This window comes from Oncorhynchus kisutch, linkage group LG24 (assembly GCF_002021735.2).
Source record: "Oncorhynchus kisutch isolate 150728-3 linkage group LG24, Okis_V2, whole genome shotgun sequence".
In the NCBI taxonomy this organism is placed as follows: domain Eukaryota; kingdom Metazoa; phylum Chordata; class Actinopteri; order Salmoniformes; family Salmonidae; genus Oncorhynchus; species Oncorhynchus kisutch.
In genome coordinates, this window is record NC_034197.2 from 22,636,308 (window position 1) to 22,654,901 (window position 18,594).

The 18,594-nt window shown below is 41.8% G+C and overlaps 1 protein-coding gene across 8 annotated transcripts in view; it reads left to right on the forward strand.

Annotated features, from left to right (window-relative positions):
• Positions 1–16,965, forward strand: part of LOC109869609 (oxysterol-binding protein-related protein 2) — a 39,563-nt gene extending 22,598 nt beyond the window's left edge. For 7 of the 8 annotated variants that reach the window (XM_020459852.2, XM_020459854.2, XM_020459855.2 and 4 more), the window contains 7 exons: positions 1,476–1,583; positions 2,795–2,884; positions 10,062–10,185; positions 12,090–12,215; positions 12,872–12,995; positions 13,233–13,323; positions 13,450–16,965. In XM_020459852.2, coding sequence (XP_020315441.1) covers positions 1,476–1,583; positions 2,795–2,884; positions 10,062–10,185; positions 12,090–12,215; positions 12,872–12,995; positions 13,233–13,323; positions 13,450–13,552 — 766 coding nt within the window. In that variant the 3' untranslated portion in view covers positions 13,553–16,965. The remainder of the gene's footprint in view (positions 1–1,475; positions 1,584–2,794; positions 2,885–10,061; positions 10,186–12,089; positions 12,216–12,871; positions 12,996–13,232; positions 13,324–13,449) is intronic. The other variant, XM_020459859.2, reaches the window with a different exon arrangement.
• Positions 16,966–18,594: the final 1,629 nt, after the last annotated feature.

The window sequence follows — 18,594 nt, forward strand, 5'->3', positions numbered from 1 at the left end:
ATAAAGTTCATATTTATATCCAAAAATATCAGTTTACATTGGCGTGTTAAGTTCAGAAATGCATTGTCTCAAACAAACATCTGGTGAAAGTGCAGAGAGACACATCAAATGACAGAAATACTCATCATAAACATTGATAAACGATACAAGTGTTAAACATACGAATAAAGATAAACTTCTCCTTAATGCAACCGCTGTGTCAGATTTCAAAAAGGCTTTACGGAGAAAGCACACTTTGCGATTATGTTAGGTCAGCACCTAGCCACAGAAACCAATACAGCCATTTTCCAGCCAAGGAGAGTGTCACAAAAGTCAGAAATAGCATTAAAATGAATCGCTTACCTTTGAGGGTCTTCATCTGGTGGCACTCCCAGGTCTCCATGTTAGACAAATGTTTGTTTTCTTCGATAATGTCCCTCTTTATGACCAAAAACCTCCTTTTTTTGTTTGCGCGTTTTGTCCAGTAATCCAAATGCTTAAGGCGCGTGCACTAAGTCCAGACGAAAAGTTTTTAAAAAGTACAATAAAAGTTAGTAGAAACATGCCAAACGATGTTTAAAATCAATCCTCTGGTTGTTTTTGTCATAAATAATCAATAATATTTAAACCGGACAAAATCTTCGTCGATAGGAAAGTCGTGTTCCCGATCAGACGCATGGCTGGTGAATGGAAATTTCCACTGGCCACTGATTGAAAGTGCTGTATCTCCCTCATTTTTCAGAGTAAAAGCCTGAAACAATGCCTAAAGACTGGTCACATGTAGAGGAAGCCACAGAGCTCGTGAACTGGGTCCTATGTCTTTGTATGGTGGATAGGCTTTCAATGGAAAAACAGCCTTTCAAAATAATAGTACTTCCTGGTTGGATTGTCCTCGGGTTTTCACCTGCCATATCAGATCTGTTATACACACAGACATTATTTTAAAAGGTTTGGAAACTTTAGTGTTTTCTATCCAATTCTACTAATTATATGCATATCCTATCTTCTGGGCCTGAGTAGCAAGCAGTTTAATTTGGTCATGCTTTTCATCCAAAATTCCAAATGCTGCCCCCTACCCTAGTGAAGTTAAGTGCCCTTTTCCAACAATGCAGAGTTAAAAAGAACAACATTTTTTCCTTATTAAAAATAAGAAAAAACGGTATTAAAAAAATAAGGCTATACACAAGGACTACCAGTACCGAGTGAATGTGCAGGGGTATGAGGTAGAGGTAATATGTACATGTACCTGTAAGTATGGTTAAAAGTGACTAGGCATTCAGGATAGATGATAAACAGTAGCAGCAACGTATATGATAGCGTCTATGCATGTGCGTGTGAGCGTATGTAGTGAGTGTCAGTGCAGTATTTGTAGGTAGAGTCTAGTGAGTGTGCACAGCCAATGCAAATAGTCCGGATAGCCATTTGATGAACTGTTAAGCAAACGTGTGTGTGAGAATCCATTGTACTGAGGCTTTGTTTGCTCCCCTTCTCCCCAGGCATGGTGAGGTCTATACATGGACCAACCCTTTCTGCTGTGTACACAATGTCATCCTGGGTAAACTGTGGATCGAGCAGTATGGCACTGTGGAGATCCTCAACCACAGGTGAATATAGGAATGGCTATTTTGTTTACCTTAGTTTACCTTCAATTCTTGGTTTGGAAGCATATAAAAGTGTAAATATCCACTACTTTCAGTAGAACAGACATAGGGGCAAATCCTAATTTCCACTTCAATACAATGTTCACTTAATCATGCATTAATGTCAATGGGTTAAGTCTTGTTCACACTGGCAGTTTGAAGTGACTCAGATCCAATTTTTTTGCGTTTCCTTTTCGAATCTGATCTTTTTCCTGCAGACTGAACAACCAATAAACACACGGAATCAGATATTCTCAAGTCAGATTCAAACCACATTCATAGGTGATGTTAAATCCGATACAAATTTGATTCCTGGTCATGTTTAATTTAATTTTACCTTTATTTAACTAGGCGAGTCAGTTAAGAACAAATTCTTATTTTCAATGACGGCCTAGGAACAGTGAGTTAACTGCCTGTTCAGGGGCAGAACGACAGATTTGTACCTTGTCAGCTCGGGGATGTGACTTGTCTGAATGGTTAAATCTGATTTATTGACCCTTAAGTGTTTTTTTAGACTTATTTGTCATATCTTGTTACTTGCTAGCTACTCTGTTGACAGTTTGAAAAACATGATGTGGTAGCTAACTAGCTTATTAATTGTTTACAAACGAGTGAATATGCTAGCAAGCTGAACAGCTAGCTAGCCAGTTGACTCTTTGTGGTTAGAAAAAAATGACACATTTTGAAGTTGAAAGTTGGATCCACTTATCCTTTTGAGGCTTAAAGTGTTCATACACTGATTTCGAACAGTCAAAGCAACTGGGAAACTTCTAAGGTAGGCGTTGTTGTCACCTTCGCTTGCAACACAAGAACTGCTGAGCAAGAGGAAACCCGAGAACCACCACCAGTCAGCCTTCACCACTGTACACACACCCCCGTCATTACCATGACAACTAGCGTAACCATGTCAGCAAATGACTACAGTCTGAGCATACCGAAATCCCCTTTGGTCACTTGTGACTTGCTGTTTGGACAGTCAGTATCCCAAAACGGATTTGAAAAACAAAACGGATTTGAGCGTTAAGGTCTGCGTTGTGAACAAAGCTTAAGTGAAAATGTGACTTTAGTGGTAGTTAAGATTTGCCCCTGAAGACAGTACTTGAGCCATAATGGTCTGGAAATGAATTATTGTTTCTTTTCCCCTCATTCTTCTGGTCTCTGTCTGTCCTGAGCAGTACTGGTGATAAGTGTGTGCTGAACTTCAAGCCATGTGGCATGTTTGGGAAGGAGCTACACAGAGTAGAGGGCTACATTCAGGATAAGAGGTACAGAATGTGGAAGTATTGGCACTCTGATACACCAACTATGGCTTACTTCTCTGGTCCTGAATTCACTGGTCCAGTTGAAGTGTTTTTGTGACACACTGCAACAAAAGTATTTACAACGGAAAACATAATATGGGCAGAGTTGATCAGGGTCACACAGTTTTTCTGGGTAGTCTTAAACAAACCTACTTTGAAACAAAAGTATACACCTTACACATGGTTATGGGCTTACAAAACAGACACCTGTACTGTCATATATATATATATATATACAGTGGTTCTTCCTTTAAAAGTTTTGAGCTTATGCGCGACCGTTTGTGGTAGATGGTGGCAGATAAATTGTGATAAATTGCATCATTCTGGCAACAATGGCTGACACTTAAATAACGTGCCATAGAATTCTGCGGCACCCCCAAGCTGTGCTGCAGTACGCCACAACTTTTAAAGGAAGAACTACTGTAGAGCTGAAATGTATAACATTTTGAGTTTGAGTCACATTATTTATCTTTATATACATCACAAAAGACTGAAATATAACATAACTGTTTATTCAAATCAAATGTGCCGAATACAACAGGACCTTACCGTGAAATGCTTACTTACAAGCCCTTAACCAACAATGCAGTTCAAGAAATACAGTTAAGAGAAGATTGACTAAATTATTTTATTTTTATTTAACCTTTATTTAACCAGGTAGGCTAGTTGAGAACAAGTTCTCATTTGCAACTGTGATAAAACGTAGCAGTTCGACACATACAACAACACAGAGTTACACATGGAATAAACAAAACATACAGTAAATAATACAGTAGAACAAAAGAAAACAAAAAGTCTATATACAGTGAGTGCAAATGAGGTAAGTTAAGGAAATAAATAGGCCATGGTGGCGAAGTAATTACAATATAGCAATTAAACACTGGAATGGTAGATCAGCAGAAGATGAATGTGCAAGTAGAGCTACTGGGGTGCAAAGGAGCAAGATAAATAAATAAATACAGTATGGGGATGAGTAGGAGCAAGATAAATAAATAAATACAGTATGGGGATGAGGTAGGTAGATAGATGGGCTGTTTACAGATGGGCTATGTACAGGTGCAGTGATCTGTGAGCTGCTCTGACAGCTGGTGAGGGAGATGTGAGTCTCCAGCTTCAGAGATTTTTGCAGTTTATTCCAGTCATGGGCAGCAGAGAACTGGAAGGAAAGATGACCAAAGGAGGAATTAGCTTTGGGGGTGACCAGTGAGAGATACCTGCTGGAGCACGTGCTACGAGTGGGTGCTGCTATGGTGACCAGTGAGCTGAGATAAGGCAGGGCTTTACCTAGCAGAGACTTGTACATAACCTGTAGCTAGTGGGTTTGGCAACGAGTATGAAGCGAGGGCCAACCAACGAGAGCGTACAGGTCGCAATGGTGGGTCACAGACCAGGATGTCTTGGTCCCAGGCAGAATAAAAAACTTTTTTGCCCGCTTTGAGGACAATACAGTGCCACTGACACGGCCCGCAACTAAAACATGCGGACTCTCCTTCACTGCAGCCGACGTGAGGAAAACATTTAAACGTGTCAACCCTCGCAAGGCTGCAGGCCCAGACGGCATCCCCAGCCGCGCCCTCAGAGCATGCGCAGACCAGCTGGCTGGTGTGTTTACGGACATATTCAATCAATCCCTATCCCAGTCTGTTGTTCCCACATGCTTCAAGAGGGCCACCATTGTTCCTGTTCCCAAGAAAGCTAAGGTAACTGAGCTAAACGACTACCGCCCCGTAGCACTCACTTCCGTCGTCATGAAGTGCTTTGAGAGACTAGTCAAGGACCATATCACCTCCACCCTACCTGACACCCTAGACCCACTCCAATTTGCTTACCGCCCAAATAGGTCCACAGACGATGCAATCTCAACCACACTGCACACTGCCCTAACCCATCTGGACAAGAGGAATACCTATGTGAGAATGCTGTTCATCGACTACAGCTCGGCATTTAACACCATAGTGCCCTCCAAGCTCGTCATCAAGCTGGAGACCCTGGGTCTCGAACCCGCCCTGTGCAACTGGGTACTGGACTTCCTGACGGGCCGCCCCCAGGTGGTGAGGGTAGGCAACAACATTTCCACCCCGCTGATCCTCAACACTTGGGGCCCCACTAGGGTGTGTTCTGAGCCCTCTCCTGTAGTCCTTGTTCACCCACGACTGCGTGGCCACGCACGCCTCCAACTCAATCATCAAGTTTGCGGACGACACAACAGTGGTAGGCTTGATTACCAACAACGACGAGACGGCCTACAGGGAGGAGGTGAGGGCCCTCGGAATGTGGTGTCAGGGAAATAACCTCACACTCAACGTCAACAAAACTAAGGAGATGATTGTGGACTTCAGGAAACAGCAGAGGGAACACCCCCCCCCCCCCCTATCCACATTGATGGAACAGTAGTGGAGAGGGTAGTAAGTTTTAAGTTCCTCGGCATACACATCACAGACAAACTGAATTGGTCTGCCCACACAGACAGCATCGTGAAGAAGGCGCAGCAGCGCCTCTTCAACCTCAGGAGGCTGAAGAAATTTGGCTTGTCACCAAAAGCACTCACAAACTTCTACAGATGCACAATCGAGAGCATCCTGTCGGGCTGTATCACCGCCTGGTACGGCAACTGCTCCGCCCACAACCGTAAGGCTCTCCAGAGGGTAGTGAGGTCTGCACAACGCATCACCGGGGGCAAACTACCTGCCCTCCAGGACACCTACACCACCCGATGTCACAGGAAGGCCATAAAGATCATCAAGGACAACAACCACCCGAGCCACTGCCTGTTCACCCCGCTATCATCCAGAAGGCGAGGTCAGTACAGGTGCATCAAAGCTGGGACCGAGAGACTGAAAAACAGCTTCTATCTCAAGGCCATCAGACTGTTAAACAGCCACCACTAACATTGAGTGGCTGCTTCCAACACACTGACTCAACTCCAGCCACTTTAATAATGGGAATTGATGGGAAATTATGTAAAATATATCACTAGCCACTTTAAACAATGCTACCTAATATAATGTTTACATACCCTACATTATTCATCTCATATGTATATACTGTACTCTATCATCTACTGCCATCTTTATGTAATACATGTATCACTAGCCACTTTAACTATGCCACTTTGTTTACATACTTATCTCATATGTATATACTGCACTCAATACCATCTACTGTATCTTGCCTATGCCGCTCTGTACTCACTCATATATCTTTATGTACATATTCTTTATCCCCTTACACTTGTGTCTATAAGGTAGTAGTTTTGGAATTGTTAGCTAGATTACTTGTTGGTTATTACTGCATTGTCGGAACTAGAAGCACAAGCATTTCGCTACACTCGCATTAACATCTGCTAACCATGTGTATGTGACAAATAAAAATTAGATTTGATTTGGATAGTGTATGGGGCGTTGGTGACAACGGATGGCACTGTGATGGACTGCATCCAGTTTCTAGAGTGTTGGAGGCTATTTCATAGATGACATCACCGAAGTCGAGGATCGGTAGGATGGTCAGTTTTACGAGGGTATGTTTGGAAAAATGAGAGAACGATGCTTTGTTGCGATATAGGAAGACGATTCTAGATTTAATTTTGGATTGGAGATGCTTAATGTGAGTCTGGAAGGAGAGTTTACAGTCTAACCAGACACCCAGGTATTTGTAAGTGTCCACGTATTCTAAGTCAGAGCCGTCCAGAGTAGTGATGCTGAACCTAAACGACATATTTTCAGTCTCCTGAGGGGGAGACGTGCCCTCTTCACCACTGTATTGGTGTAAATGGACCATGATAGTTTGTTGGTGGAACTTAACTCTTGACCCGCTCCACTTCAGCCCCGTCAATGTTAATGGGGGCCTGTTCGGCCCTCCTTTTCCTGTAGTCAACTATCAGCTCCTTTATGTTGCTCACATTGAGGGAGAGGTTGTTGTCTTGGCACCACACTGCCAGGTCTCGGACCTCCTCCCTATCGTCTGTCTCATCGTCGGTGATCAGGCCTACAACTGTTGTGTCGTCAACAAACTTATTGATGGTGTTGGAGTCGTGCTTGGCTACGCAGTCGTGGGTGAACAGGGAGTAAAGGAGGGGACTCGGATCAGCGTGGCAGATGTTGCTTACCCTTACCACCTGGGGGCGGCCCATCAGGAAGTCCAGGATCCAGTTGCAGAGGGAGTGTTTAGTCCCAGGATCCTTAGCTTATTGATGAGTTTGTGGGCACTATGGTGTTGACCGCTGAGCTGTAGTCAATGAACAGCATTCTCATGTAGGCGTTCCTTTTGTCCAGTTGGGAAAGGGCAGTGTGGTGTTCGATTGTGTCATCTTACAAAGCACTTCATGGCTACCGACGTGAGTGCTACAGGGTGGTAGTCATTTAGGCAGTTCACCTTCCCTTTCTTGGGCACAGGGGCTATGGCGGTCTGCTTGAAACGTGGGTATTACAGACTCGGTCAGGGATAGGTTGGAAATGTCAGTGGAAGACACTTGCCAGTTTGTCCGCGCATGCTTTGATTACATGTCCTGGTAATCCGTCTGGCCCCGCAGCCTTGAATGTTGACCTGTTTAAAGGTCTTCCTCACATCGGCTACATTAAGCATGATCACACAGTCGTCCGGAACACCTAGTGCTCTCATGCATGCTTCAGTGTTGCTTGCCTCGACGCAAGCATAAAAGGCATTTAGCTTGTCTGGTAGGCTCGCGTCACTAGGAAGCTCGCGCCTGGGCTTCCCTTTGTAGTCCGTAATAGTTTGCAAGCCCTGCCACATCCAAGGAGTGACAGAGCCTGTTGTAGTAGGATTCAATCTTAGTCCTGTATTGACGCTTTGCCTGTTTGATGGTTAGTCTGAGGGCATAGCGGAATTTGTTATAAGTGTCCGGATTCGTGTCCCACTTCTTGAAAGCGGCAGCTCTAGCCTTTTAGCTCGGTGCGGATGTTGCCTGTTATCCTTGGCTTCTGGTTGGGATATATACGTACGGTCACTGTGGACACAACGTCGTAGATGCACTTATTGATGAAGCCAGTGACTGAGGTGGTATACTCCTCAATACCATTGGATGTTTACGCTACAGCAAAACAGTCCTGTAGCATCCGCGTCATCTGACCACTTCCGTATTGAGCGAGTCACTGTTACTTCCTGCTTTAGTTTTTGCTTGTAAGCAGGAATCAGGAGGATAGAATTATGGTCAGAGTTGCCAAATTGGGAGAGCTTTGTATGTGTCTCCGTGTGTGGAGTGAAGGTGGTCTAGAGTTATTTTTTTATTTTTTTCTGGTTGCATGTGACATGCTAGTAGAAATGAGGTAAAACGGATTTAAGTTTGCTGGCAAGTCCCCAGCCGCTAGGAGTGCCGCTTCTGGATGAGCATTTTCTTGTTTGCTTATGGCCTTATACAGCTCAGCTCGTTAAGTGCGGTCTTAGTGCCAGCATCGGTTTGTGGTGGTAAATAGATGGCTATGAATAATATAGATGAAAACTCTCTGGGTAGATAGAGGTCTACAGCTTATCATGAGGTACTCTTACTCGAGAAATACCTTGAGACTTTAATATTAGACATTGCACCCAGCTGTTACTGACAAATAAACCAGACATAGCTGCTCTGTCCTGCCAATGCACAGAAAACCCAGCCATTGCTATATTATCTGCCACAACTCGGTGAAACGTAAGATATTAGTTTTTAACGTCCCATTGGTAGGATAATCTCGATCGTATATCATCCAGTTTATTTTCCAGTGATTGCACATTGACCAATAGAACGTATGGTAAAAGCGGTTTACCCAGTCGCCGACGACGGCCCACTGAATTTCCGTAATTTCTTCACGCTAATAGCTAAATTAGGGACAAAATAAGTTAAACAATGCTTACATTTTTTTGATTTGGATTTATTTATTTATTTAACCTTTATTTAACCAGGAAGGGCTCATTGAGATTTAAAATCTCTTTTTCAAGAGCGTCCTGGCCAAGATAGGCAGCACCAAGTCATTACAAAAATTACAGACAAATAACATGAAAAACTACCAGTAATCTGGTAAAAACCATAGAATTCACAACAGTATAACAAAATCAAAAACAGCTAATTAAAAACATAGACAGGTCAGAGAATCAGTCTCAAGATCATTCATCAGTGATTTAAAAACATAGACAGGTCAGGGAATCAGTCTCAGGATCATTCATCAGTGATTTAAAAACATTGACAGGTCAGGGAATCAGTCTCAGGATCATACATCAGTGATTTAAAAACATTGATTCCCTGACCTGTCAATGTTTTTAAATCACTGATGTATGATCCTGAGACTGATTCCCTGACCTGTCTATGTTTTTAAATCACTGATGAATGATCTTGAGACTGATTCCCTGACCTGTCTATGTTTTTAAATCACTGATGAATGATCTTGAGACTGATTCTCTGACCTGTCTATGTTTTTAAATCACTGATGAATGATCTTGAGACTGATTCCCTGACCTGTCTGTCTCAAGATCATTCATCAGTGATTTAAAAACATAGACAGGTCAGAGAATCAGTCTCAAGATCATTCATCAGTGATTTAAAAACATAGACAGGTCAGGGAATCAGTCTCAGGATCATTCATCAGTGATTTAAAAACATTGACAGGTCAGGGAATCAGTCTCAAGATCATTCATCAGTGATTTAAAAACATTGACAGGTCAGGGAATCAGTCTCAAGATCATTCATCAGTGATTTAAAAATACCAATCGGGACAAGTTCTTCCAGTTTAAAAGTATTTTGTAAGGCGTTCCAAGACGATGGCGCAGAGTACATAAAAGCCCTTTTACCAAATTCAGTTGGGACATTTGGAACAGTTAGCAGGACAAAGTCCAGCGAACGAAGAGAGTACCAACCACATTTCTGAACAATAAAAAATAGCACAGTTGGTTAGGAGCCCGCAAAACGGCAGCCTCCCTCTGGCACCATTATCATCAAAATAGAAACACCGTGTTTGAACAACATTCCACCCATGCGTCAACTAGGTCATTTGACTGCAGGAAAGAGTAGTACCTTCCCGTGTCAAATGGTTTTGAAGCGTTTCTCCCTACTGAACTCGCCCCTGGTGGGTGACACACAATGATAACATGGCGTCATTCTCTGTCAGTGCTGCAATATTTGGCTGCTGATGTCTCCTCCCCTCTCTGTCCCTGGCAGTAAAAAGAAGCATTGTGTGATCTATGGGAAGTGGACTGAGTGCATGTGGAGCGTGGACCCCCAGACATACGAGGCCAACAAGAAGGCTGAGAAGAAAGGAGACTCGAAGAAACCGAAGAGTCAGGTGAGTCTGTGTCTCACAATATGGGTGTCCTTTTCTAGAGTAAAGATATATTTTCGAAGCAGATTGGGCCTTGTAGTGTACATATTGTGTGTGTTTAATGTTTGTTGACTCATTGTAATACAACATTGACTTCTCTTGATAACTGTCCTCTGATTTTGATTTCCTGATGATTCTGTCAGAATGCCATGACGTAATGTCAAGGTAAAAATGAGACCAGTAGTCTAGGTCTCTGTAGTAGTAGTAGTAGTGTGTGTGTGTGTGTGTGTAACCAGTGAGAACAGTATAGTGTAGTTCATTTCACAGTGGATATGGTATATTCATGGTACATGAAGTAGACATACAGGGCATTGGGAAAGTATTCAGACCCCTTGACTTTTTCCACATTTTGTTACGTTACAGCCTTATTCTAAAATTGATTCAATTGTTTTTCCCCTCAATCTACACACATTAAACCATTAACTAAGCATAAAAACGTTTTTAGGAAATGTTTGCAAATGTATTATAAATAAACTGATATCACATTTTACATAATTATTCAGACCCTTTACTCAGTACTTTGAAGCACCTTTGGCTGCAATTACAGCCTTGAGTCTTCTTGGGTATGACGCTGTAAGCTTGGCACACCTGTATTTAGGGAGTTTCCCCCATTATTCTCTGCAGATCCTCTCAAGCTCTGTCAGGTTAAATGGAGAGCATCACTGCACAGCTATTTTCAGGTCTCTCCAGAGATGTTCGATCGGGTTCAAGTCCGGGCTCTGACAGTGCCACTCAAGGACATTCAGAGACTTGTCCCGAAGCCACTCCTGCGTTGGCTTGGCTGTGTGCTTAGGGTCGTTGTCCTTTTGAAGGTGAATCTTTTCCCCAGTCTGAGTGCTCTGGAGCAGGTTTTCATCAAGGATCTCTCTTTTCCGTTCATCTTTCCCTCGATTCCCGACTCCCAGTCCCTGCCTCTGAAAAACATCCCCACTGCATGATGCTGCCACCACCACCATGCTTCACTGTAGGGATGGTGCCAGGTTTCCTCCAGACGTGACGCTTGGCACTCAGGCCAAAGAGTTCAATTTTGGTTGCATCAGACCAGAGAATCCAGTTTCTCATGGTCCGAGAGTCCTTTAGGTGCCATAAAGGCCTGATTTGGTGGAGTTCTGCAGAAATGGTTGTCCTTCTGGAAGGTTCTCCCAACTCCAGTGGAACTCTGGGGCTCTGTCAGTGACTATCGGGTTCTTGGTCACCTCCCTGACCAAGGCCCTTCTCCCCCGATTGCTCAGTTTAGCTGGGCGGCTCTAGGAAGAGTCTTTGTTCCAAACTTATTCTATTTAAGAATGATGGAGGCCACTGTGTTCTTGGGGACCTTCGATGCTTTCTGGTACCCTTCCCCAGATCTGTGCCTCGACATAATCCTGTCTCGGACCTCAAGGCTTGGTTTTTGCTTTGACATGCACTGTCAACTGTGGGACCTTATATAGACAGGTGTTGTCTTTCCAAATCATGTCCAATCAATTGAATTGACCATTGGTGGACTCCAATCAAGTTGTAGAAACATCTGAGGGATGATCAGTGGAAGTCTCATAGCAATACTATAATTATGGTATTTCAGTTTTTTTTATTTGTAAAACATTTTCAGAAATATCTAAACCTGTTGTTGCTTTGTCATTATGGGGTATTGTGTATAGATTGATGGGGGGGGGGGGTGATTTAATCCATTTTTAGAAAAAAAGGCTGTAATGTAACAAAATGTGGGAAAGGTCAAGGGGTCTGAATACTTTCATAATGCCCTGTATCCCTTGCTGAAGTCATTTCTGATATTATTGCTTTATTCAGAAGGAAAATACACTTCTCATTAGATTTTTGTAAGCATTGCAAGTTTTATATAGACTTGCATACGTATGTGTGTGTGTGTGCAGGAGGAGCCTGAGGGGGCAGACAACGATGATGCAGATGACATGCCTGAGGTCCAGGAGACCGTAGCTATGATCCCTGGCAGCACCCTGCTCTGGAGGATATCATCACGACCCCAACACTCTGCTAAGGTAAAGCACACACAGCTTAGCGTATAACCCAACAGCTTACACACACACTGTTAGTAGAATTCTAAATTCCTCTGTATTATTTCCCAATCAGAATTAATTACTCTGTCAATGCATTCTATGGGATCGTAAAACCCATATTATTATTATAGGAATGGACAGAGCCCCAGTCTTAAACTCCGGTAACAGCGTTTATTTCAAGAGAGTACTGACAAAAAATACAAAGAACCTTACATTTTAAAGAGACAACATAAAATGACATCATCAGTTTCTCACACCCTCTCCGATCCACACAATAGCACAGTGTTTTCAGGTCTGGAGATCTTCTACTCCCCTCATAAAACAAACATTCCAATCTGTCTAAAAGACATCTTCTCCTCCACGAATGGAACATCAAAGACCATTCTTATCTGTCAGAAAAGATATATACCATCCCCCTCCCTTAAACCCACAAGGTACAGACAATTAATTCGTTTTACTTACATTTTCAGTAACAGCTTAACCAAGAACCCATACATTTCATACCATAACATAATAGTATTAAATGTAAATGTACATTTCTAATTTAAATGTATGCATAATTAATCATTTCAACTATAATTTCCTCCAACACACACACACACACATTTTGGTATTAATTATATATGTTATTTTTCCAGATGTATAACTTCACTAACTTTGCCATGTCGCTGAATGAGCTGGAGCCTGGCATGCAGGACCGCCTGGCCCCCACAGACTGCCGCCTGCGGCCCGACATCAGAGCCATGGAGAACGGAGACATGGGTATAGAAGTTCTTCTATTACATCTTCACACCCTACATGATGCTGCCCTCTACCGTTCCTTTGGGGTGGTACATTCACAAGTCTTTTTTGTGTTCAGATTCCATTGTTGTTTTATGAGAGGTGTTAAGTATGTCAGTGCCACATATCCACAAAGCCAAAGTATTAGAAACTAGTGTTAAGGTTGTGTATCTAAGTACAGATTAGGTCATTTAAGATCCACTGTTCTTGTATGTGCAGATGAAGCCAGTCGAGAGAAGGCGAGGCTGGAGGAGAAACAGAGATCGGCTCGGAAAGACCGTTCCAAGGATGAGGAGGAATGGTCCACTAGGTGACAACTGAGTGTCCTCACATTTCAAGATTTGTATTTATTCATATGACATACTTGTAGAGCATAATGGTCAATGGTATTATATCATTTAAAGTAAACCATAATAACCATTATCTTGTCTTCCAGATGGTTCCAGTCAGGCACAAACCCCTACACGTCATCCCAGGACTGGCTCTACACGGGGGGCTACTTCGATAGAAATTACTCTGAGCTCCCGGCTATCTACTGATCCAGGTGGTCTCCGTGGGAACACCCACCAACATCCCCTCAGCCTCCCTTTCACTCCTGCCAGTCCCCTGACACTCTCCTGCTCTAAGCACCACACAGTCTCCCATTGGAACTCTGAACTGGCGATAGACAAGGGTTATACAAGGAGAGGCTATGTGTTGTTAACATAACCATCCCCCGTCTTCTAATAGTTATGGAACAAACAGTCAACGGTGAAATCAGGAATGTGAATGTGCCTTTGATCATTGGAGGCATCAAAGGTGAAAGCAGAAAGGAACTGAGACTGTAGGAGACTGTGTTTTGTTCCTGAACAGGAGTGCTTTGTGGGTACCCCTCCCCTTCCTCCCTATCTGACCTGGGTCGAATACCTATTTAAAATATTGGAAATATTTTAGTTTGATTTAACTTGCTTTGCATGGCGAGTTTGCACATTTGGGACTATTCCTTTGGTCTCATTGCACCTGACAAAATAAACCAAGCACACCTGGACTATTCCAACCAGTTTTGCCTCCCCTTATACAGTGTTGGAAAAAGTACCCAATTGTCATACTTGAGTAAAAGTTAAGATACCTTAATGGAAAAGGACTCAAGTTGAAGTGAAAGTCACCCAGTAAAATACTACTTGAGTAAAAGTCAAAGTAATTGTTTTAAATATACTGAACTATCAAAGGTAATTGTAATTGCTAAAATATACTTAAGTATCAAAAGTTAAGGAATTTGAAATTATTTATACTTTATGTTAAGCAAATCAGATGGCACCATTTTTCTTTTTTTAATATGGGTAGCCAGGGGCACACTCCAACACTCACACATCATTTACAAACAATGCATTTGTGTTTCGTGAGTCTGCCAGATCAGAGGCAGTAGGGATGTCCAGGGATGTTCTCTTGATAAATGTGTGAATTGGACCATTTTCCTGTCATTCACAATGTAGTACTTTCAGGTGTCAGGGAAAATGTATGGAGTAAAAAGTACATTATTTTCTTTAGGAATGTAGTGAAATAGAAGTTGTAAAAAATATAAATAGTAAAGTACAGATACCCCAAAAAATGACTTAAGGGGTACTTTAAAGTATTTTTACTGAAGTACTTTATACCACTGCCCCTATATACGTCCAGAGGTTGAGCTTCTCATCACTACCTGTCACGTAATATAAGTTATATGTATAGATATGAGTAATGACCATTTGCTGTATAGGCCAATCACACACTTATCTATCCACATTGGCCAGTGCTCAGTCTGTGAATACAGACCGTCAGTTAGTCATTCCCCCAGCACAAAATATTCCTCTCTTACGCTTCTGCATGGCTATTGGCTCGCTAGCTAACAGCGTTAGTGACCCCTAGCTTTGTGGCAGTAGCCTACAGTACATTCAGCTCCCACTGTTTACCTAGTTAGTCAACTTAGTGTTAAAGTAATCATGAGTCATGAAAATAATTGCGGTTAGTAAGATTATACGAAGAGTAATTTGTCTATTTGCGAGTGTGTAGACATTTCTAGTGGTTTGTACAGAATCTGAAGCCATATGGTTCCTTTTAACTACAGGTATGACTGGTGCGGGGTGGTTTGCTCTTCAGTCATTGGCTATGATTAAGTGAATTGACTATTGTAACATGATAAAGCATGTAAGATATACATGTATGTAAATACATACTTTATCAAATATAGCTAGCTAATCACCATAAAACTGTCCTACCAGCTCAAAGTGAATAACTGATATACGGGAGAAGTCATTGTATAATATTATCAGCTTCCCTTGTTGTTGCCTTCGTTGTGTTAGGAACTCTGTAGCTTTCTAACCACACTCCTACATCACCAATCTCTTTTATAATGGTCAGCCATTATGTGTAGGTTCTTATTTATAAAAGACTGGCATCAAATCATTTTTTAACAAATCTAATATATTTTGGGGGATTAATGTGCAGTTAATTGTACTGTGGTAAACATTACATTGAAGCCTTGTAGATTAAGCCTAGATGCATGAATCAAAGTGTAAACCAATGTGCTTCTGCTCTGGAGGTCTTTTAAAAGCAGCAAACAGCTTTAGTGTCTGTTTAGTAAAACATGCCATGTTGACCATTGGGAATGCTGTTCACTCTTCATGGGAATCCAAACGGAATCTCTTGAAGTGAAACGTATGGGGATTCAGTTTGGTTTCCCAGGATCCACTTCATTCCCTGCACTACAAACTGGCCTACTCTCCTGAACCACACTGTGCATTTGAAATGACCGCCAAAATCTATGCATCCAACCAATAGCTCTGAGTGTCTCGGCGTACCTTTACCTTTACATGGTACGCCGAGACAAGTACACATACTTTAGTTTTGTCACCGGCAGCCAAACCCACATATAGATGACCGTGTTGTCAGCTTGTTTGACTGTAGATGAACCCAAAGTGATTGTGTGAATTTGGTCTGTGGATCACCATGGTAGTCTGTAAGAAAGTATTATAAAGATGAATCCCCAGCTTCGATCAATTTGATCTTGACTGAATATTGCTTTCACAAATGTCTTAGTTTTTGTGGTATTGCAGGTGGTTGGAGAAATGGGCAACACAATGTGGCAAAAAGACATGACAAACCAAGAAGCCTTTGATCATGTCTTATCTTGATAAAATAGTTTTTCCCCCAATGGTTATGCTTAGTGCCTGAGTTAAGGCCTAGATTCAGTCAGACCAAGCGTTAACTGGCTGACACCCACATAGCTGATGTTTTGGTGGTGTCTGAGGTGTAACTGCGTTGGCGCTGTCAAATCGTTCAGCAGCTGCTCTTGTGATCATTGTCACGAAGCCACACCCATCCCCCTCATGTTAGAAATTCAGAATGAGAACGTGTAGGCTATATAGAAATAATGACACTCAAATTGAAATGTATTTAACAAAGTACAATTGCGATTTATATAAGCCTAATTTGAGGTGTAGGCTATATCTCACATTCCAGTGTTTTGAACTTGTAAACAAGGCTGCATGGGATTTCTCTTAATATGACTCCATGCAGCCAATGGCAATGTCCGCTTTAGGTATAAAGCCAGGAGCCGCTTGGGGATTTGACAGTTCTCATGCAGTTCCACCTCCAACACCGCCAAAACAACCGCGATACGGATGTTGGGTAAAGCGGATCTAATTGAATAGAGCCCTAAGTAAACAGATTTTCCTGTATTTCATTTCATATTTAAGATGTTTTTAGTTTTATCAGTCATGTTTTTAACATATGTTTTTCAAACCCATCTCTGCTTTGCTTTATTGTCAGTAACACTTTGAAATGTTTAGGTCTCAGCAGATGTGTATGTACAGGAAATGTATGTAAAACAGATCCACTGCTTCTGGTTGTATCTACACGCTTCACTGTTTCATCAAATGCTAATTTAACTAGCATCTGAAGATGAATGTACCAACATTAAACAAGTAGATTTTTATCTTGCTTTGTGTGTGTGTTTTCATAAACATTTTGAAAATCCTCTTGACTGTGTGGTTGTCAATGTAAATATATGTTCTTCTGCCCTGTGTCTCAGATGTTTAGTACAGTAGAATCACAAGCCAATAGCATATTATTTTGTGCAATTGATTTATTAGTATTTAAACAAACTTTTGGGGATAACATTATTGCAGATGTTTTATTTTGAGGTGGAAGTTTTAGTGGGTAATTTCTGGGTCATTTAGTGGGTAGTTTCTGGGTCATTTAGTGGGTAGTTTCTGGGTCATTTAGTGGGTCATTTCTGGGTCATTTAGTGGGTCATTTCTGGGTCATTTAGTGGGTCATTTCTGGGTCATTTAGTGGGTCATTTCTGGGTCATTTAGTGGGTAGTTTCTGGGTCATTTAGTGGGTAGTTTCTGGGTCATTTAGTGGGTCATTTCTGGGTCATTTAGTGGGTCATTTCTGGGTCATTTAGTGGGTAGTTTCTGGGTCATTTAGTGGGTAATTTCTGGGTCATTTAGTGGGTAATTTCTGGGTCATTTAGTGGGTAATTTCTGGGTCATTTAGTGGGTAATTTCTGGGTCATTTAGTGGGTAGTTTCTGGGTCATTTAGTGGGTAGTTTCTGGGTCATTTAGTGGGTAATTTCTGGGTCATTTAGTGGGTCATTTCTTGGAAGCTGTAATTTAGGCAGCTTGCAAGTTTATGGGAAAAATCTAATGAAATCATATAGTTTAACTACAGTACATGCTTTTTTTCTTAAAGAAAATATTGTTGAACATAGAAACCACAAATTGGAAGTTCACTTAGGGCTGGATTAAATCTGTGTTGCGGAAGAAACCCGCGTTCTAGCTTGATTTAAATTTAAAGGCAATGTTCGCGGATACTGCATTCAGGGTTAACGCTGTATGTCGGCTCAATCGGAAATTACCTTTACATTTTTACGCGGATCTTCCGCGATACGGTTTGATTCCAGACCTTTTATTCTTTTTTTTTCCATTTCATATGAAAAATGATGATCATGGTGGTAAAGTATGGAGGAAAGGAAAGCTTTTCTCAAAAGAATGACCGGTATGATTTTTATGACAAGCTCAGTCCATACAGTAGCATTTATACTGTACACCACCAGTTCAGTCTGACTGTGCGCGTTTTGTCTACGGAGAAGCAGCAGAAACAGTGACCATGATACGCGTTCTCTCATAAGCCCTGTTTATACCTGCCGCTAACATGCATCCTTTGTCCTGATCCTGTCCACATTTACAGAAATATGTCTATACATTGTATTAAAATGCTCCTCATATCCGTCTGCATTGTGACCAGATCTCCTGTCCCCTCCCTGTGTGCAAATGATTTTAATTTTCTACCTTTCCCCCCCAAAAAAATATGACACATTAATGCCATAAGTCATTGGTGCCACCTGTCAATGATTTTAGAAGGTGAGATAATTATGATTTAAATGGTTTTTCTGTCCAGATCCGTCTAGGCTGTGTTTACGCAGGCAGCCCAATTCTGATATTATTTCCACTAATTGGTCTTTCGGCCAATCACATATCTTTTCACATCAGATCTTAGTGAAAAAAATATCCGAATTTGGCTTCCTGCGTGAACGTAGCCCATTGTGCCTGACTACCT